The sequence below is a fragment of the Ursus maritimus genome, unplaced genomic scaffold (assembly GCF_017311325.1).
Source record: "Ursus maritimus isolate PB19 unplaced genomic scaffold, ASM1731132v1 scaffold_9, whole genome shotgun sequence".
Taxonomy (NCBI): Eukaryota; Metazoa; Chordata; class Mammalia; order Carnivora; family Ursidae; genus Ursus; species Ursus maritimus.
Genome location: NW_024427107.1, coordinates 18,543,524 through 18,566,210, shown reverse-complemented (window position 1 = coordinate 18,566,210; position 22,687 = coordinate 18,543,524). Strand labels below are relative to the sequence as shown.

General features: G+C 40.0%; 1 protein-coding gene across 1 annotated transcript in view; it reads left to right on the top strand.

The window, feature by feature from the left end:
* Window positions 1-1,957: 1,957 nt before the first annotated feature.
* Window positions 1,958-22,687, top strand: part of LOC103681273 (carboxypeptidase A6) — a 284,439-nt gene continuing 263,709 nt past the window's right edge. Inside the window, exon 1 of the mRNA XM_040625646.1 lies at window positions 1,958-2,440. Within this exon, the coding sequence (XP_040481580.1) occupies window positions 2,325-2,440 (116 nt within the window). The 5' untranslated portion in view covers window positions 1,958-2,324. The remainder of the gene's footprint in view (window positions 2,441-22,687) is intronic.

Below are 22,687 nucleotides of genomic sequence, written 5' to 3'. Positions count from 1 at the left end.
CTATAGGATGTCTCCAGGGTCTCTTGCATTTTTGATGGTCCAGGAAATGATTACCCTGGTCTCAGAGTCTGGAGAGCCTTTGCTGAACGTGCTCCCTGGATCCAATCCTTCAGAATGATTTGAGGGTGAACTTAATTCCTAGTCAGAGACTGAACATTCCTAGTTTAATGTTGTGATATAATATGACAGATTTATACCTTGTTCCGACATAATGAAATGCAAAGACATGAAGTGTTTTATTTACACAGTAACCTCTTATTTCAACAGTTCACTCATTGTTCCATTGGCTTTCTTGGCCTCGTCAAAAACGGCCTCCAGAAACATCGCTGTGCCTTGCAGAGCAGCCTCACCGCTTTACAGAGACTGGAACACCAGGCCATAAAGTCATGAAGGAAGAAAACAACAACATAAACAAGAAACAAAACCAGGAGACCTGAGACCTTCCACTGCTCTAGAGCTTCCATCCTTTCCTCTGTCTGGATACAGAAGTCACAGAATATATGTTGTATAGACCCCTTCTCAGGTTCATTGTTCACTCAGCAAACATGGCTGATCATTGCTTCAGCAAGCACTGTGTTCCCTCTAGGAGACATAGAGATGAAAAGGATACTGTTCTACACTCGAGGAGAAGACAGCCTTGAGAGGGAACCAGACAAATACTCAAATTCAATGTGCTGTGCCCTTCAGTAGACAACGTACTGGTATTAGAGAGGAGGACACAAAGAAGAGATTAAACTAACCCGGGGGTAGTCAAGAAAGCTTTAGAGAATCATTTTAACTGAAAATCATTTCAGCTCTGTTATAAACCAAACCCCTATGACTTTAGTTCAACAACCCAGGTAGAGAACCTGGGGAAAGATATGGTACTTTCTCTTCTAACCAGTGTTCTGGCCATAATATTGGAGGGTACAGAATCCTTGGCTATAACTCTTCAGGAAATTTGAAAAGTGTGTGTGTGTAGAGAGATGCTGGCTCCCACTCTTTCCCAGAGTAAGAGCAGGCCTTGGCATGGGGCAAAATAGGAGTCACCCTAGATAACACCATTCTTATTTACTAGAGCAAAGTATATCCCCCAAGATGGGTTTTCTGATATATCTGGATAGGAGAGAGTGGATGAAAAAAACCGCCATCTTCATCACCAACATGGAAAAAACAAGGAGATGGTTTGCTCCAAGGTTTTTTATTCCCCCCTAGTTTTAAGAGAGAGGAGACAAAGCAGACCTCATTCTTAAAGACTTGCTACTCAAGGTGTGACTGAAACACCAGCAGCATGAGCATCACCTGGAAGCTTGTTAGAAATGCTGAATCTCGGGCCGCAGCCCCAAACGACTGCATCAGAAGGGGCAGCTTAACAAGATCCACAGGTGATTTGATTTCTACGCATATTAAAATTTGAGAAGCCCCGCTCTAGACCAGCATGGTGGCTGAACATTGGAATCACCTGAGGAGCCTTTTAAAGCACCGATCCCACCCCTAGGAATTCTGATTTAAATGGTCTGGCTTCCTAAATGATTCCAAATGTGAGTGAAGGTAGTAAAGCACGTGGAAGCCTCCTGTTCCTTATAAGAACCTCGGAAAACGCAGCGGGTCTGGGTGCTGCTGACGTGGAATGGATACAGAGAACTCCCAGAAGCCCAGGGAAGTGGCTGCCCCTTCTTCGTGCAGGTAGGAGCTGGGCCCAAGCCTGGCTGTGCAGATTCGGGGGCCTGACCTTACCCTTGCACATATGCTCATTAAGGCTATTCACCATGCATTTCAGTATGTGGGATCCATATAGAAATGTGTTATGGTACGTGAGAACCTTAAGCCCAGAATGTTCTACGTATGTGTACATGTTTAGCTCATCCTCAAGTAAATCATTTGCATTTAGGATAGGGTCCTGTGCTGTAGAAGGTAATAAAAGGAGAAAGGTTGTCCAAGAAAGTTAGGGGCCTGAAGTCGTAAAGCAAGAGACAAACAAAAAAAACCAGAAGTTACCCAAAGGAAGCAGCACCCAGTGAACCCCAGCCATGAGTCAGCACAGGGGAGGCCCAGCCCCTTTTAGGGGAGCCTGATTAAGGATCGGGCTCAGCTGCTGGGCTGGGCTGTGTGTGCTGCAGCTTCTCGTCCCAAGACCAAGTCTTAATAGCAACTTCCCTTCTTCGGCTGCTTAAACTTTTTTTTCCCCCTGTGGCTGGAAAGAAGTGTCACATTTTACTCGCTCCCAAGCCTTTGCCCCCACCCCCTCCCAGAGAACGCTTGCGCGTGTGGAGGGGGCACTGTGAGCCACCTCCAGCCTCGGGTGACTGCTGTAAGGAACTTTCAGCTCCTCTCATTGCAACACTATGCAGTTCCCCGGGAAGCCCAGGACTCGGACAGCTGCTTTTCTGCCTCTTTGCCTGCTTTTTTTGAAGATTCTGCAACTAGGGCACGGCCACCTTTATAACAACCGCTACGCTGGGTGAGTAGAGCGACTTTCATTCCCTACGTGGCTTTTAGTTGGATGAGGGGGCTGGTTTGCCCCTGAGCATGCCTCGCTTTTTTCCTCATCTGTGGTTTCTGTGTGAATCTGTACACTTTCCTGTCACCTAAAGTGAAACGTGTGTGCCGTTCCCCGCTCTTGGGTTGAGCTCCCGGAGAGAATGTGGTGGTCCCAAGTCTAGCTTTTCACACTTTCTGTAGTGTGCCAGCCTTCACTGTGGACCTGTGTTGAATGGGATTCTGTCTTTGGAGGAGCCGTGGACAGTACGTACAATATTTGCCTTGGTAGAGATCAGTGTAGGAAGGATGCTGTTGTGCCACATGAATCATGACCTGAAAGCTAGAGCTGCTCCTTCAGAATCCTAGGCAGAGGTGGTTGAAACTCACCAGTGATGACTTAAGAACGGACTGTGATTTTTGTGTGTGCTTGTTAGTCTACATAGTAGTTATTAGAAATACTTTCAAATCCGAGCAATGCAAATGAGCCAACTCAAGCAGAATAAAAGTAGCCAACAGTAAAATTACGGGTATTTTTCTGAAGGGAAGAATGTAAAAGGGAAAAACCGTTCCCTGTCGCCCCATGTCTGTAGGTTAGGATACTTCGTGTTTGCCTTTCATAAGGAGGCACAGGACTGCGTATGAAGCCGTGTAGGACTATGCACGTCTTACCCCCACAGGCTTGCTGTGGACTACAGACCATGTGCTTTGCTCAGATTTGCAGGGGGTCATTCTCTGAATCTGAAAAGTATGGCATTACTGCGTTTTAAAGCAGGAAGAACCTTAAATAGCTCGTCTAATTCAATTGCTTTTTACAGAGGAGGAAAATCAGCATCTTTAATCTTTCTTTCCGTAACTACCAGTTGAGGAAAACTTTTACCTAGATGTGGGTTGTGACCAGGTAGTATGCAGGGTGTTGAGGTAAAGTTGTTCTTACTAGGTAAGAAATCGTGTCAAGGAGAACTCAGAAGTATGACCCTGAAAAAAGAAATGTTTCCCTTTGTCTCTTAAAGAATATAGGCCCTGCCTTTACCGTTCCTCCTGAATACGGTGCTTGCAAAGGAAAGTTTAAAAAAACAACAACAAAAAAACGGTCCTCGGTTTTGGGGGCTACAGGATGGGGGTGGAGGCATTGGTGGAGATAGGGCTATAGATGGTCATACAATCCCAATTTTTCCACCCTGCTATTCCCAGGAGAAAGAGAAAGGAGTGAACATCTGAAGGGCTGCTTTTCAGTCTCCTAAACACACAAGGTCCAGGCTTCACATCCTGTCATTCGTCATTGCCTTTGGAGATCTGGGCGAGGGAGCCAGGTTTAATGACTGGTATAGGCCCTGCTGTGGAGTTTACGGATTCTCTTGGCTGATGTCAGGCCATATGATAATCATAGATCACAGGTTCAGATGCAGCCATGTGACATAGGCCTGCACTCCCCCACTCAGCTGTGACTGTTCTTAATTATTTCAGTGCATGGTACTCGACGATGACCAAGTTTAGCAGACCCGCTTCAGCTAAGCAGGTGCGTACACTTTCCTAAGCACCACTTAGAGGAAACACAGCCCATGGCAGGGACTTTCTTCTAGAATTTGCTGCAACTGGAGCTTTTCTGGAGGAAGCTGCACTACTTTTTCTGTTTTGCAGTGGAAGCATTAATTGCTGTTTTCCCTTTGGCTGCTACATAATAAGTTAGCCCCAAATGTATAAGTTACCAGATGTCTGAAAGTTGGAGAAAAAAGCTGAAACATTTGAGGAAACTGAAGATCGCCTTACCTGTCCAAAACTGTAGAAGCCTGGAGCTTCTTTAAAACCAGGAGTGTCTGAGCACACTCCCACTAGAAATGGGGGATTTTTGACTTCGTTTTACTAGATCGGCCATTCTCTCACCGCCGAAGACAGAAATGCTGCTTATGTTTGGGATTTCTTTGCTTCACTCAGGAACGACTTTCTGCAAGTCTAGCCCTTCAGTGCATAAGAACCTGATGGCATCATGTGGTGGCGTAGTTACTTAGTGTGACCTTTATTGCCCATTCAAGGTTAAAATTCTAAACCACCTCACTTTTTCTCCTTTAAGTAACAGGTTTAGGTTTTGTTAATTATGGAGCAGCCCCATTTCTTAAGTGATTCTCATTCGTAGGACTCTCCACATGAATAAGAAGAATACTCTGGGCCAATCAGCATGCTTCCTGAGAGCAGCCAATGAGCTCAGTCCTCTTCCTACATAAACAAGCAACAGTTGTATCATGCCAATTGTATAAGAGATGCTTAGTAAATGGCAAACTTAAGCATCTTAGGAAATTAGACCAGGAAAATCGGAAAACAGTTAATACCTTTTTGGATAGCTGTATTAAATGACCTTTACAAGAGAAATTTAAAAATACACAAAGGAATGAAGCCTAGAAAAACGTCAAATATTGGTACTGTCAGAGGGCTTCAGGGATTATAAATGCAAGTCAAACAAAGGTGAGTGAGAGACTCCTGCACAAGCAAATAGCACTGTTCTCTTTCCGTGAATTCCTGGAAACTTCGTTGTTATACTGTGATATATTGGAGGCAAAAGCATAAGGATCTTCTGAATCATAAGAAATTAGAGGGGTTTTTTTGTATGTGTGATAAATGATCTAACACCATGAAGCAATAAATGCTGGAAACGCTGACAAATCAAAATGGGTACGATATTTTTTTTTTCTTTGAGATAGTTCTCTTCTTGCCAATGAGCATGATGTTTAAAATTAGGGAAGTTCAACTGCCTGGGTTTCAATCTCTACTTTGCCACAATTAGTAGCTGTGTTACCTGGGGCAAGCTCCATAACTTCTCTGACCCTGTTTCCTTATCTGGAATAATGGAGGTAATATTAAAATCTTTAAAGTTTTGTGAGAATTAAATGCAAGTAGCAGGTTATTGTAAGGTTCTTGGCACTTACCTTACCACCTGTTGAGTAATTACTAATACTTCCCAATACTTGAACATCTCTAAAAATACTTACCAATAACATGCAGTTTGGGTATCCCCATTTTACAGATAAGCTAAATGAAGTACGACTGGGTAACCCAAGTTCAGAGCTAACTAGCCCAAGGTCACTATAAGGGCACAGTCGACATTCTAACGCCCTTTGCTTGACTGGACAAACTATTTCATTCTGTCACTGGTTTAGATACAGAAGATAATTGCTCTTAAGGAAAACTGAAGGTTTAATCTTGTTTGGGGAACTGATGGTTTCAGGATAATAAAGAAGTGGATTATGTAGATAAAATTGGAAGTCTAATTGTGGTTCCCTTATCAAGGTGATGAGTCACTGATGTTAAATCCTCATTAGATAAAGCAGGCCGACAACCTACGGGATAGAAAGTGGAAGATGAGGAATTTTAGATTGCCACGACAAACAGAGTAGCACAGAAAGTGGCCGTGGGTATGTGCCTTCATTCATTCAATAAGTAATATTGCTCTGTGCCAGGAACTTTGACCAACAGAGTCTACGACGTCTGATAGCTTGGTTTAGTAAATAGCCCCACACATAACATTAGTAGACAAAGTATAAATGTTGTATGGAATAAACAGACTATGGGGATTGATAAGTGTGCTCTGAACCAAGAAGGGAGGAGTAGAAATCTATTCCAGGCCTTGCCTATTCTGGTCACCCAACCCTGCTATAGCTCAGCTGGGGAGGCGAGAGAACGTACTTCCTGCCACCAGGGTTGCTTGTTGGACTTAAGCCCACTGGTATCGGACCTGCCTGCTGAGACCTCGCACACTCCTTCCGCACTCAGCCCTGCAGACGATGAAGACTCCTTTCCTGTCTGTGTGGTTATTTCCCCCTCTTTCAGGGAGCAACTGCAAAGACTCTTTGTCCTTTGACCATAGGTACATATGTGCAGGGCTGGTTATAGCCCACTAGCCAACTGGTGGATGCTGATTAGTCCGTGTCTGTGCTGTACCCACACTCCCATCCCCAAGCCTGTTGCCCCCAACACCATCCCCCGACCCCTGCCCCACCTTGGTTCACTAGTCCTCCCTGGAAAAGGGGATATGGAGATTCAGGAATTACACTTGAAGGAAATAAGGTTTGTTTTTTAAGAAGGCAGTTTGGTCCTTGAAATCCTATAAGCAAAGAGACCCCACATCAGGATGTGACCTATTGAAAAGTAGAAGACTATAAGAAATACAGTGACTCAGAAAAGCTTGAACTTCAGGGACATCATATTTGTTTTCCATCTTACCTCTCTGGCTCTTCCTCTGTCTCTCAACAGCAGCTTTTTATTTTCATCTTCCAATGGTGGCTTCTTTTTAATGTCTTTAACTCTTAGAAACCTAGAGCTAGAGTTCTAGAGCTCAAGGTGGCCATGTGAATCTGAGTTATCTTCTATGGTGGTAGTTAAAACTCCTTTCAGGTAGGATGACCAGAAATCCCTATTTGCCCAAGACTGGCTCTGTTTGCACCTGCTGTTCTGGCCTAGTAACTGGCAATACCCCGTTTCAATCTGAGCAGAGTCCTGATTTAGATGGTAAATCATGGATTTAGCCTTCTTATTCACTGTTTTTGCTTCTTTAATAAAGCTTTATTTCAAGTTTTCAGCTACCCTCTTATGCATTTCCAGAGCTCAAATTTATTTCCTTACTAAAATCCTGTAGAAAATACCCTACTTGTCCTCTCCTCTCCCTTGCAATAGCCACCAAAGTCTGGATTTCTTTATCTTAGCCCAAAATAAGGTAACTTTCTCCTAACTAACTGATCTATGTTTCTCCAGTCCATCCTCATTTTGATGATCTTTCTAAAATAAGACTTTGTGTTACTCCCTTGCTCAAAGATCTACTTTGGCTCCCTGTTGCTAACTACATCAAATCCAGAATCCTCTGCCTGGCTTTTAAGTCCTCTATAATCAGACTCCCTGGTTCTCCTGTCTCTATTTCACCCTTCCTCAGCCTTGAGACTCCTCTATAGTCCAGAGAAAGAGAGCTTCAGCATTGTTTCATCTTTAACAAAAACAGGCAGGCCCCGTTCATCATAAGGGCCTAAAACGAGAATGAGCCATCTCAGATCATGAATGATAGATTGGAATGTGTGAGCTATAGACTTGGGGCATAAGAGAATTATTAAAGATGTACAGTGGGTTCTAGGGTTGGTTTTTGAGCTTATTCACAAGTCAGTGTGTGGTTTATAGAATAGTTCTTCGGTGTTCTCTGTAAGTTTTTTTTTTTTTTTTGAGCTCTTGGCCCTTATTAATGGGAGAATAACTTAAGTTTTCCTTATGCACTAGCTCAAAGTGCAAATCCTAAGTGCTGATTATCAGCTGTTTATTCCAAAAGCTTTATTCTCTGCAGTCTGTTCTGTGTGTTGAGGCCTCCTGCTTTGCTTGGTAAAAGCATGTAGTGCTGTAAGTCTCTCCTCTTCTGACCTGAACTCCCAGGCAGGCAGTACTCCATGGAGATCAGCATTCCCTCTGCCACTGAGCTAGTAGGAAGAAGAGTGTTTCATGTGCTTCTGGGCCACTTCTTCTTGGAGCCCAATGTGATAATGGAGCCTTTATTTTATGGCACCAGGGTACATTTTGGGTAATACTGTAAGCATAATCATTTCCACTCCCTGAAAAGCAGTGAAGGATGCTATTGTTCTATAACCTTATATTGTGAAAGCTACAAAAGCGTAAGTTTTTCTGTCTGTGTAAATGGAACTGCCGATCAGAAAATAAAGTCATCTTGTGACCCGTTCTTGTCTTCATTATGATCTCTCAGTAGATAACTGGCTTATAGGATAAGAATTTGCTTTGCTGGGGCGCCTGGGTGGCACAGCGGTTAAGCGTCTGCCTTCAGCTCAGGGCGTGATCCTGGCGTTGTGGGATGGAGCCCCACATCAGGCTCCTCCGCTATGAGCCTGCTTCTTCCTCTCCCACTCCCCCTGCTTGTGTTCCCTCTCTCGCTGGCTGTCTCTATCTCTGTCGAATAAATAAATAAAATCTTTAAAAAGAAAAAAAAGAATTTGCTTTGCTAAACAAATACCTTCCCAGTCTGCCTCTGGGCATTTGCTTCTTTATGATAAAGTGGAATGTAGAATACAAAGCTTTCAGGTGGCTTGTTCTGGGTAGTGTAATCAATTTCATAAATTATTTTATTAAAGGTTCAAACAAACTTCAAAGTGGCTTCAACAAAATTACCATCTTCCCCGTGTACTTTGAAAATAATAAAATATTAGTGTCTATGTTACCAAAGATACTGTTGGGCTATGGGTTTGTTGGTTTTTTTTTTTTTCTCTTCTATCACCCCAAATTTCAATTTTTTGAAAAAGAAACTTTTCTCATGTAGAAATCTCAGGTATAGTTGGTAGTGCCAGAGAACTGGGCTCTGTCTTGTCTCTCTGCCATGCCCAACACTCAACTCCCAAATCTGTTTCAGTGAGTCTTCTAGCTCTTGCAGTCCAGTGAGCAGAAAGTGTTGGTCACTCTCTTTTAAGAGAACAGTTCTTTGCCATCACTCCCTCCTGGCCAGAGTTGGCTAGATGGATTTAGCTGCATAGGAGGCTATAAAATAATGGCTGGGGCTGGTAGGTATGGCTGGCGGAACACACTAGGAAATAACTAGCAGCTTCTCTCGTGGTCACTCTGATATTTAATGATATTTAATGATCCATTTTCCCTTGTACTTCATTCTCCTATAGAAGCAATCCATCCAAATGGGCTTTTAGAATTGTGTACCTCACACAGATTCAAAATGTGCATTTTTATTCTGTAAATGGTGTTTAAGACCTAGCATCAGAAAAGAAAGACAACAAAATTAGATCTTGGTCCCTTTATTTAATACACGAGGAAGAAGAACTCCAAAAAGGCAAGATTTGCAGAGCTGGTGGCAGAGTAAGACTAAAACCCAGGTCAGCTGAGTTTGAAGCATTCCTTGGAGTTAACAACACTGGTGAATCCAGAACTCTTACTCTTTCCTATTCCCTAGGGTTATTGGGGATGAAGTAAAATGATTTGGCAAAGCTGAGAAGTGTTTAATGAGGGAGGATTTAGTTTCATTTCTATAAATATTTGTAGCATGTCTGGGACTACAGATAGAAAGAGCAGTCCATGTGCATAATGTAATGAGAAACTCTGCTAAGTAAACAATTCCAACTCCGGGATCACTGTGCCCACAAACAAAACTCTTGGTGCCGAGCGAGTGCAGGAGAGGATCACTTAGTCTAGACTTTTGAAAGGTCAAAAAAGGCTTCTTGGTTGTGAGAGGAGTCTTTAAAAGACAGGAATCTGAGTGAATTATTAAATATGCAAGGTATTTTACATTTTTCTTTCGAATGTTTGGGACTCCAAGAACACGACCCTCATCTCAGGCATAAAGAACAAATAGAAATTAGGTGAAAGCTGTCCAAACACAGGGAATATATTGCCTGTGCAAAGAACTACAAGTGAGAACCTGGTCAAATCTAGAAAATCAGCAATCATGACCAAAATAAAGGGCATTTCTTAGTAGGAGAGGTGAGGTAAGCCTTCAAGGTCATGAACTACTTTATGTCCCATAACATGGAGTTCTGGTTTCTCCCAAGGGTGACTGGGTGCTAATCAAGAATTTTACAAAGAGAATCTAGATGATTCCCCCCCACCTCCCCCATCAAGAAAGTTCCCTCTCCCATCATTGAGAAGGGAAGACTTGAAGACTAATAATTGGAGGCAAAAGACTGGGATAGTATAGGGTTCGTGATAATACATGGTAGAGTCTGGCTTCTGGCAGTAACAATCAAAGGGAAAGGAGGGAGCCAATTAAAGAAATACTTAATAGGTAGAATTTTCACAATTGGGTAACCGAAGAGGAGATGGAAGAGGAAATATTGTAAAATGATTCTTAGAATTAACAGGACTGAGCTCTTTGCAGAGAGGGTAAGTACTTCTTCAGCTCTGTATAGATTGAGGGGTCTATAAAGTACCTAACTGGAGAGATGGCTCTGAAGCTCAAAAGATATCTAGACTGTGGAATAGATTCCAATAACTGATATATAGTGTATTAAAACCATTGAGTGTAGGATGGAGCATCTAGGAAACACTCATTACATGAAGAATAAAGAGACAAAACCAAGATAGAACGATGGGGGGAGGGGAGAGCCAAAGAAACTAGTAGAAAGTCCTAGAAAGAAACCCAGGAGCATAATATCCAAGAAAGGTGAGGCCAGTCACCTTAAATATGGCAAAGTGATATCCATTCGCTTGGCCATTCAACACCTCAATTGTATTCTCATCAGAGGTGCTTTTGGTGTAATGGTGAGGGAAATCCTGAACGTGGTAGGTTGAACAAATGGGATGTGAGGACGTTAGCAGTGAGTGTAGACCATAATTTCAAGAAGCTTATCCATGAAGTGAGAGTGGAGAATTGATAAATAGTTGAAAGGATTTTTTTACTTGCTTTTACTACTTAAGATAAGGGAATATGGCCATATTTTATGCCAAGTGGTAGGAATAAGAGTAAGACTATAGGTAAGAAATGGAGTTAGGTGTCGGAAGAGACAAGAAGCTAACTGGCTGCTGCTGCTGCTGTTGCTTTTTTATTTTTTATTTTTTTTAAAGTCCTGGTCCTTTGAAGTCATAGTAGTTAGAGGACCTGATAAAAGATGATCTTTCAGTTTTGTTTTCTTAAAATAAGCTTAAATTTTAGATTTATAGTACAGAGGATTCCCATATACTGTTCACCCAGCTTCCTCTAATGTTAACATCCTACAGAATAAGTATTTAGCAAGTTGGAATATAATATAGGTGTTAAGTAAATTATTATGTCTAATATTAGTTGGAAAGGCTGTCATGTAGATGACCTATTATAAAATTGATTACCTTTCATCTTCCTGGGAAACTAAAAGGTCTGTTAAAATGTCTTCAGTTCATCTTAGCCAAATGAATGGGCCTCCCTTTTCTCTCCTCCTGTCAGTTCCCTAAGGACTGGAGGTACCATGCCCTCTTCCATATTTCCAGTCCTTCTATCTTCCCTCATCCCACCACACTTACCAAGTACCAGCAGTACCAATGATGCCTTACCTTCAATTCTATATTCCAAGCAGGGTTAGGAATCTCCAAAGTAGAGAGCAGCAGAGTCTCTGCCTCTTGAGGGCTTAGATTTTTTTTTTAATTTTTTAAATTCAGTTTAGTTAACATACTGTATTAGTTCCAGGAATAGAACTTAGTGATCATCAACTGCATTTAACAGCCAGTGCTCATTACATCAAGTGCCTTCCTTAATACCCATCACCCAATTATTCTTTCCCCCACCCACCTTACCTCCAACCCTGAGGGCTTAGATCTTTTTTTTTCTTTTATTTATTATTTTTTAATGTTTTTTTATTATATTAGTCACCATACAGTACATCCCCGGTTTCCGATGTAAAGTTAGATGATTCATTAGTTGCGTATAACATCCAGTGCACCATGCAATACGTGCCCTCCTTACTACCCATCACCAGTCTATCCCATTCCCCCACCCCCTCCCCTCTGAGGCCTGAGGGCTTAGATCTTAATCCAGTGATATAAACTGGGGCAGGGGAGTGGGGAGAATGGAAATGCAACTATATTAGGTCAACAATCCTCTTCCTACTCTTTCTCGACCTTTAACACACATATTGTGTATTTTTATAGCATTTCAGTCTTAGATTGCCAATTGCTAAATGATGAAAATATGGTATCACACATTTTATCAGCAGGTGAGCTTATTTTTGCACTTAAAGAATCTGTGACCACCGGTACACGTGACCTTATTTGCCATATTTTCACATCCCCCATCTATCTTTTAGATTTTCCTCTTAATTGGACTAATTCATGAATCCTCTAAATGTCTAAGTTTTGATTTTTGTGAATATAATGAAGATATAAGGTTTGTAGTAAGATAGGCTATAATAGGATCCCAACCATATCAATCATGTTTCCATGGAAGGTATGTCATGTGTGTATGATGTGGTAGCAATATATTTGTCATCAAAATTGCTAAACATATGGAAGGTTAGAGGCATTTGGGACAACCCTGTGTAGCAAGATGTTTGGAGTAAGAAACTTGTTGCTGAAAACATTATTCTATGCCCTTGATTTACAGGGCAGAAAAGGAGGACACAGGAAGAACTGGATTCCCCTATAGGAGTTTTCAGCCCTCTGTGTGGCAGTAAAAGGGAATGACTGCAAGTGACAAGTAGAAAATCCTCTTAATATAATATCAGCTAGAAAAACTACTTCTGCATTTCTGAGAGAAGTATAGCCTGACTGGTTTCCTCTGCCCTAAATGAGGGGGTTTATTCCCTTAGAACCTGGTTGGCCTTCACAGCAAATGTTCTGAAACTCTGCAGTTACTTAAAGCTCTTACTCTACCTCACCCTCCCTTCCTCCTACCCCTGACCCCAAACCTTTCACTAATAAGAGCAAAGATGTGCATCTTTGAGATGGAGACAATGTAGTATATCGCCTGAGTTATCTTGGCTTCCATCCTCTCTAGCTCACTTCTTGTCTTTCCAAGACAATATCTCCTTTATTCAGTCAACACTATTTTCCCCCTAAAGTGTAGTTGATGGTTACATTAGTTTCAGGTGTACAACGTAGTGATTTGGCAAGTGTATACCTTATGTTCACCACAAGTGTAACTACCATCTGTCACCATACAATGCTATTACAATATTGTTGACTATTACCGTATGCTGTTCCTGTCATCCCTGTGACTTATTCATTCCATAACCAGAAGCCTGTATCTACCACTCCCTTTGACACATTCCCTTTCCCCTACCCCTCTCTGCTCTGGCAGCCATCAATGTGTCATCTGTATTTGAGTCCGTTTCTGTTTGTTGGTTTTCTTCTTTAGATTCCACATGTAAGTGAAATCATATAGTCTTTAACTTATTTCACTTAGCATAATAAACTTTAGGTCTATCCATGTTGTTGTAAAGGCAGGATCTCCTCCCTTTTTTACAACTGAGTAATATTCGTGTGCGTGTGTGTGTGTGTGTGTGTGAGAGAGAGAGAGAGAGAGAGAGAGAGAGATTACCACATCATCTTTATTCATCTATTGGTAGACACTTGGGTTGTTTCCGTATCTTACCTATTGTAAGTAATGTTGTAATAAACATAGGGGTGAATATATCTTTTCAAATCAGTGTGTTCATTGTCTTTGAGTAGATCTCTAGTAGAATTACTGGATCTTGTATTTCTGTTAACTTTTGGGAAACCTCAATAGTGGCTGCACCAATCTACATTCTCACCAGCAGTGCATGAGGGCTCCCTTTTCTCCCCATTCTCACCAACACTTATCTTTTTGATTTTTAGACAATCTGATAGGTATTAGGGGATATCTCACTATGGTTTTGATCTGCATTTCCCTGTTAAGTGATGTTGAGCATCTTTTCATGTGTGTTGGTCGCCTGTATGTCATCTTTGGAAAAATGTATATTCAGTTTCTCTGCCTATTTTTGATCAGATTATTGCATACTTTCTGTCTTTGGTTTTGGCTTTTTGGGGGGGGGGTAAGTTGTATTCTTAGTGGGTTACTATCTAAAATATGTAATCAGAATTATCCTGTGCAAGTTTCTTCCATTCATTAGGTTGCCTTTTCTTTTTGTGTTTCCTTTGCTGTGCTAAGCTCTTCATTTTGGTGTAGTTCTAATAGTTTATTTTTGCTTTTGTTTCCCTTGCCTTAAACATATCTGGAAAAATATTGCTACGGTTGTTATCAAAGAAATCACTGCTTATATTTTCTTCTAGGATTTTTATGGTTTCAGGTCTCACATTTAGGTCTGTAATCCATTTTTTAAGTTTATTTTTGTATATAAAAAAGTGGTCCATTTCATTCTTCTACATGTAGATAATCAGTTTTCCCAGTACCGTTTGAAGACACTGTCTTTTTCCCAGTATGCATATTCTTTCCTCCTTTGTCATAGACTAATTGACCATATAAGTGTAGGTTTATTTCTGTGTTCTCTTTTGCTCCGTTGATCTTGTGTCTGTATTTGTGCCAGTTCCATACTGTTTTGATTACTATAGATCTGTACCATACCTTGAAAACTGACATCGTGGTATCTCGTTTTGTTCAAGATTGCATTGGCTATTTGGGGTCTTTGTGGTTCTACAAACTTTAGTATTCTAGTTCTGTGAAAAGTGTTGTTGCTGTGTTGATAGGGATTGCATTGAATCTGTAGATTGCTTTGGGTAGTATAGACACTTTAACAATATTTTTCCAGCTCATGAGCATAGAATATCTTTCCATTTGTTCGTGTTGTCTTTTGTTTCTTCAGTGTCTTAGTTTTCAGAGTACAGGTCTTTTATCTCAAACTTATTCCTAGGTATTTTATTTTTTGGTGCAAATCAACACTATTTGAGTGCCTACCATGTGCCCAATACTGTTTTAAAGCCTAGAAACACAGAAATTTCGGTGCTAGGCATTATGGCACTGCTTTAGGCACTAGTGAATAAAACTGTCCCTCGTGGGATTTACATTTTAATGGTATGACAAAAAAAACCACCATATTGTTAAGATATAATAAGGATTATGAAAATACAGCACAGACGGAGCAGAGAGAGTCAGGAGAAAAGATGAGAAGAATAAACTGAGACCAGGAGCCATGTGAATATCTGAGAATAGAAATTTCCGGGCAGAAGAAACAGCAAGTGGGATGGGAGCTTGTTGGCCATGTCTCTGGACAGGGACCAGTAGCATCAGCATCACCTGGGAACTTTTAAAAAAAATGCAGATTCTCAGGCTACACAGGCTCCTCCCCAAACCCCTTTCCCTTAAGGAACTCCAGGCGTGTACTTAGCAATATAGGTTTTTAACAAGCCTTCCATGTAATGTAAGCTTTAAGTTTGAGAACCCAGGTGAAGAATAAGCAACAAGTTGACATGGCTGGAGCTGAGCTATTGAGGGGACTGGTTACTCTTTTTTTCTGCTCCTCCCCTACAAATAACCCTCTATTTCCTTTTTCTTTAATTGCAAAACATCCCCCAAAATCCCCTCTACCACTTCCTCTGTGCCTTTGTCTCCATGGCATACATTTCTGGGGAATTCCTCCCTCTCCCTCTCTAGAGCCTGCCTGCCTTTCATGAGCTAGTTCAAACATTACTGCTCAGGCAGGAGTTCCCTGATCCCACCAACAGCTGTGATTGCTCCCCACTCCATGATCCTATAGTACTCTAGCTGTCCTTTCTTACAATCACCACAGACTGTTGGGTATTAATAGCTTTTTGTGGATGTTCTATCTTTGCTTTTCAAGGAAAGAAGTTGTTTTACAAGCAAGTTGAGAGTCAAGTCCTAGATCTTATTCTTTTTTGTATTCTCCCAGTCCCCAAATAGTATTTGGCATATTCGGTAAAAGTTTAGATGGATGGGGATAGGATGCAGAAGGCAGACAATGAAGGAAACTAATAAATTAGGAATAAAGCAGCTGACATTTGCAGGCAGTTTTGCCAGATTAGATTTCATAACGATGAAGATGGTAGTGAGAAAAGGAAGCCATTTGCCCCTCAGGCCTGCAGGGTGGGAGTGGAGATCTTGAGACCTGCCACCTGTATGTACCTATGTGCGATATATCCCACCCTTGTGTCATTTTCTCCCTGCTCAATGCATTTCAGGTGTCGCTCAAATGATTACCCAAATTTGGTCTCAGATATTTTACTCAGGCTCCTAAAATTGCTTTGAACAGTATTGTTTTAGGGAAGAGATCAGAGACCAAGCTGCTGTTTCCTGCATAGTTCACAGAATGGGCACCAGCTGGTCAAAATGTTCATTAGCCATTACCTTTTTACCAAATTTAGAGAAGTGATCCTTGCCTCGTTGTCATTATTTTATCCGCTAAGAAAAAAACCTATGAACTCACCTGAAATTATAGAGGACTCCTATGTCATCAGTTCATGTTGAGTTTAACATCTTCAGTAGTCCTTTAATAGTTTTTATTAATCAAAGGCCTTCTGACTTATCTCAGAATTTTATTGTCCATGTTTTCCTCTCTTAGCTCATCTTTTTCTAACTCCTTAGATGTCTTGATGCAAAAAGAATATAAGTTTGCAATTCCTATGCTCAGTTACCCCATTCAGATCCCCATATAAATTCCAGGTACCACAGAATCCAAATGGCCCTGGAGAACACAGGAGGCTTCCTTCGAATTAAGCTAACAATAAAAATTTGAACAGATAGAATTGATCAAATAGAGCAATGTGTGGTTCAAAGTGTCCTCAGACTTACAGCATTTTTTTTCCTTTAAAATTTAAATTCAGTTAGTCAACATATAGTACATCAATAGTTTTAGATGTAGTGTTCAATAATTCATCAGTTGCATATAACAGCCAGTGCTCATCACATCACTTAGAGCATTTCTTCTGTGTAGCCCAGCATGCTTCCCATGGCAGTAGTCAAGTTTTAGTAAAATCCGTAAATAACCAGATGGAAATTGAGAAATCAACTGGTCCCTGTGAGAAAGGCTTAAAGTCTTAGAAAGATTTGAGTTAAGGAGTTTTGGAAGAAGTGGGGGAGATGAGGATCAACTGAGAAATAGCAAGAGGAAGGTCCCATGGTTAGACACACATTTTCCAATCTTGAAAACAATAGTTTCTCAAGAAAACTGGACATGTCAAATGACTTGCCACCATCTTGACTTTTTTTTTTTTTTTTTTTTTTGGTATGTGAGAAAGCATCTGTTTTGTCCTTTAATGAAATATAGAGAACATTTAACTGCAGGATCAATACCTCACCGTGGGCCCAGCAACTGGTAGGTTAGTTCTTTCTAAAAAAGGGAACCCCATAAGAAAATCGTTAAATGGTAAAGTGGAATTATTACCAATTCAACCAACTCCCCCCCCCAAATTACTTCTAAACCAACCACTGTAAAGATGCAAAATCTGTATAGCAGTCTCATTTCTAGAACAGCAAGATTGCAAATACCTAAAAGAAGGACTTGAGAATGGAAAATATTTAACAAAGGTTTTTTTATATTTACACATACCACTCGTTTATAGTTTATTCACAGCTTCTGGTAAACACATTGGGTCTTTAAGTATTACTCCTAAGATTGTTCATTTATAGTACAGTGGAAGCCAGTTCTTCATTTCACCCAACCTAAAACTGTTAACTTCAAAAAAGGGAAATGGCCAAAGTGGGGCCCATGAAAATAGTACACCGTAAATGGTAAGACCTGTAAACTCATTATCTGCTATGACCATTAAGGGCAACATAGTCCTTAGTTTTCTTAGTTCAAGTGGCAATTCATAATTCCCAAACTTTGTGGAGCACCTTATATTCTTAACCAGTTGGTTTTAATCAGGTTCTGAGAAGCTTATAAGGATGCCCATTTAATACTTTGTCTAAGGCTTTCATGTCTGCCTTTTTTGTCACTAATAGAAGCAAATAATTTTCTTCCTCCGTGTTTATTTTCCAGAACATCACTTAACATCTTCCAGAGCTCTCAGAATGCTCTTCTGTAGCACTTGTCACTTTGCAATGTAATTGTCTGTTGAATTGTGTTTTGTTTCTGACTAACCTATATATTCTTTGGGGATAAAGAACCTCTTCTACTTCTTCCTCCAGTCCAATCTCTACCCAAACTGCTGATACCTGTTTTATTATCGTTATCCTTCCACCCACAGAAGTTGAGCCACACTAAGTTGCCAGTACTAGACATTTTATTTAAAATAACTGCAGTTTCATACACTTCAACCTAATAAAAGCTTTAACTGAAAAATGACTTTTCTGTGCTGTGGAAATACTAGCAGTTTACATGCAGATTTTCCATTGAAGTACCAAGGATCTATCAAGTTTACAGTGTATTGCCAGAGCTTCTCAAACTTTAATGTGCAAATGAATCACCAGGGCATCTTGTTAACCTGCAGATTCTGCTTCAGGAGGGTTGAGGGTAGGACCTGAGATTCTGCACTTCTGTATTTCTAACAAGCTCCCAGGCAGGGTTGATGCTATGGTTCATGGACCACCCTTGGAATAGCAAGTTTTTGGACTACAGGATGAGGAGTCAAGGTGAAAATTCTAGATCTGCTACTAGGCTTTTGACTTTGTCACTTAATCTTTCTAGGCCTTACTTTCTGTAGTGTCCAGGGTTCAATGAGGTGGTCTATTACTTCCAGGTCTAATGTTGATGACCTCCTAGGGTTATGTTTACCTAGGTGATTAGACAGTCCATATAGCATAAAGATCAGTAACACAAGCTCAATCCTCAAATTGCCTGAGTTAGCATCCCAGCTTTTCCGCTTACCCTGTGACCCTATAGTTACTTAATCTCTCTCTGCTTCAGTTTTCCCCTCTGTAAAATTGAACTAATACTAAATTAATATATGTAAAGTGCAGAACACACATAAACTCTAACATAAGCTAAAGACTTGGAGTATATGGAAAGATGTTTATCACCAATTTTATCAAAATCTGGAAAGCTACATCTATGTTCAACAATACAAGAAGGGTTACTTTTATGGTATCTGTGCGCATTATAAATGCCTGATATTTTAGTGCTCAAGATACAATATGAAATGCTGAGAAAACAGGATATACAACTGTATTAACAGCTCAAGTTTGATTTCTTTCAAATGATATGGTTAGCTATCTGGTGGAGGGAAATACTGTAAAATATTAAGTGATTATTATGACCAAGGGACAGTGTTAGAGGTGAAATTTTTCTCCTTACATTAACTAATTCTACATGAAGTATGACATTTCCTGTTCAGAGAAAAAAAATTTTAACATCTGTAACACCCCCGCCCCTGCAAAGTCAACACTATAGCAAGGATTTCAGCTTCTTTTATGCCAAAACTGTTCCAGAAGCATTGCAAATAAGAATCAGGAGTCAGTAAATTTAATAATATAGCACTCAATGCCAAACTAATGACTGAAAAGAAAAACAAACATGCTCATTTTTTAAAGTTTTGAGCAAAAATGAGATTGCTGGGTATTCTAACAAAGCATTAAATGGCCAAAGCAGCTGCCTTGCTGAGTGTCACATAGATATCAGGGAAACTAGAAAACACAGGCACAGGTTTAAAACTTTGCAGGTTAGAATAATACCAGGCACAACCAGCATCATGCTGTTGTGTGTGTTTAAGTAGATTTTCAAACAAATTCTGTGGTCTCCGTACCAAACTATGACTAAATTTGTATTTCGATTTTCATTCAAAAGTTAATACAATGAGTCAGAAAATGCATATTAAATGACTAGAGGGAGAATCCATTATGCTTTTAGATCTTTCCCCCATTACATATATTTTTCCTAGACTGAAATGGCCCATCATATCTTGAAGACATTCAGGAAAAATATTTGCTAGCAGTTTCCTACACCATCAATTTCTTTTCAAAGCTTCCATAATAGTGATAATCAGAACCTAGTCCAGGCTAAATGTCTTCTGACTTGCCAAAGAACATTAAGGGTTATTTCATTTTGTCTCTATGGGGCATGGGTTAAGAGGAAAGTTTGTCTGCATACATTTTCTGCTGCTACTCCACTGTCTGATAAAATTCCACATCCCTAATTTTTATTTGACTTTTCAGTACCTTTGAACTTCTCACTTTTTGAGTAAACCTCACTTCTGATCTATGGATGTTTGATTATCTCCCTCACCAGTAACTTCAACATGAAAACTAGAAGAAAAAGAATGTCTGAATAAAAACAACTTTTCAGGGACCAGCAAATCATTTTTCTTTGCCCCTCTCATACATTCTAGAACCTTGATTAAAGAGACTTCTGCTTTCAAACACAGGCTTTTGCTTAAAGAGTATTGAAAAAGATTAGCTTTGCAGCTAGTTTTGTGGCTGATTGCCTTGTAAGTCTGGGTAACTTTGTCACCCAGGGGAAAAAAAAAGGTCTAACAGATCTCTAACATTTTCTCATTCTTTAATTTTTGTGTATGTTTTATAATATAATGCAGTGATATTAAATAGACCTATAGATAACTTAAATGCAGAGTCCACCTTACCTGTGTATGTTCCAAAGCCCCCAGTGGAGGCCTGAAACTACAGATAGTGCTGAACCCTTTATATACATACACACCTATGATAAAGTTAAATTTACGTTAGGCACAATAAGAGGTGAACAATAACAGAGCAATTATATATAGTGCACTGTGACAAGTTAGGTGAGTGTGGTCTCTCCTAAAATACTATGTACTGTAATCACCTTTCTTGTGTTGTGAGATAAAACGCCTATGTGATAACTTGAAGTGGGGTCAAAGACCTAGGCATTGTGAAAGCAGCATTAGAATATTACTGACCTTTTTGATGATTTGTCAGGAGGATTATCTGCTTCTAGACCAGTTGACTGCAGGTAACTGAAACCATGGAGAGGGGTGGGAGGGCTACTGTATGTAGAAATGGGGAGTGCTCACAATAGTCAATCATGGAGCTTTGAAAATGGAAAGTGGTGATCTCAAAGTTCCATTAAGTCAGCCAAAAATAGCATATACTGAGACCTATATTCATTTATCAAATTCTCATTGAGCACCTATATGTCCCAATTTCCAGATGTTAAGAATATAAAGGGCTAGGAATAAAGGAAGCAAAGCCCCTATTCTTGTGAAGCCCATATTTTCATTTCAAGGGAGATAGACAATGTATAAGTGAACAAACAGTAACAATTAGATTCTTACAGCAGGCATGATATAAAATACTGTGACTTTCATTTAATTAACAAACATTTGTTGATTGTCTGCTATACACCTAACACTGTGCTAAGCATCCCACAAGAAATGTAGTTCTTGCTTTCATTGAGTTTACACTTAAGTCCAAGTGGCAGACATAAATTAGAACAGTGATTGTTGTAAAGGAGAAGTAGCACAAAGTGCTACCTACTCAGGAAAAACTATTAAGGCAGAGAGGTCTTTTTGAGGATGTCATTCAAGGCAGCACTTTGAATGATGCTGATATCCTGGAAGCAGTTTTTATAGCAAATGGCAGCTAGTGAGAAACGTGTTGTCTCCCAGTAGGGGATAAGGAGCAAGGGCATATGATGCTTCTGCTAATCACAGATTATTTTTAACTGCAGTTTTAAAGGAAAATCTAGCCCAGTAAGTTACTATTTAGTACCTTAGACTTTGCAGAGTACTTGCTCATGAACTATCTCAGGTGTTCCTCGTCTACACTGACATACAAGGAAGTGCTTTAAATTCTGCTATAAAATAAAGCTAGACAGGTGCCTTTCCTAAACTCAATTTCTAAACTACAGAACTGGATGTGATTCTTCCATTGTAGGCTACATCTGAAATTGTGAATGGTGCTCAGTAGGGCTCCTTGCCTTGTACACAGAGCTTTCTGAATATTAGCTATCTGCTTTAAGAGGCAGTTGAGCTGTTGTGAGTTGGCTGCAGAGCTGCAAGGGGAGCTGGAGGGAACTGTCAAAAGGAAACTTAAGATGTGATTAGTAGGCATGTGAGGCTTACCGAAGGCAATACCCCACCGGAGGAAATCAGACCCAAATGCCAACAGACTGTATAGGCAGAGAACAGATGGAGATGGGAGAATCTTGTATAGGAGGAAATACACCTCCTATTCAATAATCTGATGTAAATATGTACTTCATCTACATTTTAAACACCAGAATCTTCAGAGATAGGGTGGAAAAAATATCACTGCTTTTTGTTTCCCCTTTTGCCTATTTTGTATCCATTTTTGAGAGAACCAGATATCAGGGATGTTAATCCTTTGATAAAGCATGTCATATATATGATACAATCATTTGTCTTTTGACTTTTTTGTCAGGCAAAAGACAATATTAACAATTGCAATGGTTATAAATTCAACTTTACCTTAATTCTTCCACCTTTGTTGCATTTTTTATCTTGTTTAAAATGTCTAGTAGCTCTTCCACTCAGTTATACAATATTTGTTGTTGTTGTTGTTTTCCTTTTCCTTCTGACTTTGCTGTCTTTGGACCTTTAATCTATATGGAATTTTCTTTGTACATGGTGTGAGGAAGAATATAACTTTATTTTATCCTAGAGGGCCATTCACAGAAAGAGCATACAAAGAGCCAACATACACAAAACAGTATATTTCACTCACAGAAAAATGCAAATTAAAGCAATGAAATGCCATTCTTCACATAGAAGATTGAAAATTTTCAATTTTTTGAAGTTTCATTAATGTTGGTGAGGAGCTGTGGAGGAAACCAGCTCACAGTGCTGAAGGAAATGTGAAATTGCTGCTAACTCAGAAAATAATCCAGCAGAATCTATTAAGAGTTAAGATCCTTGCACCTTTGCACAAATCAATCCTATTCATAGAAATCATCTGTCCAAAAAATTAACATGCATTACA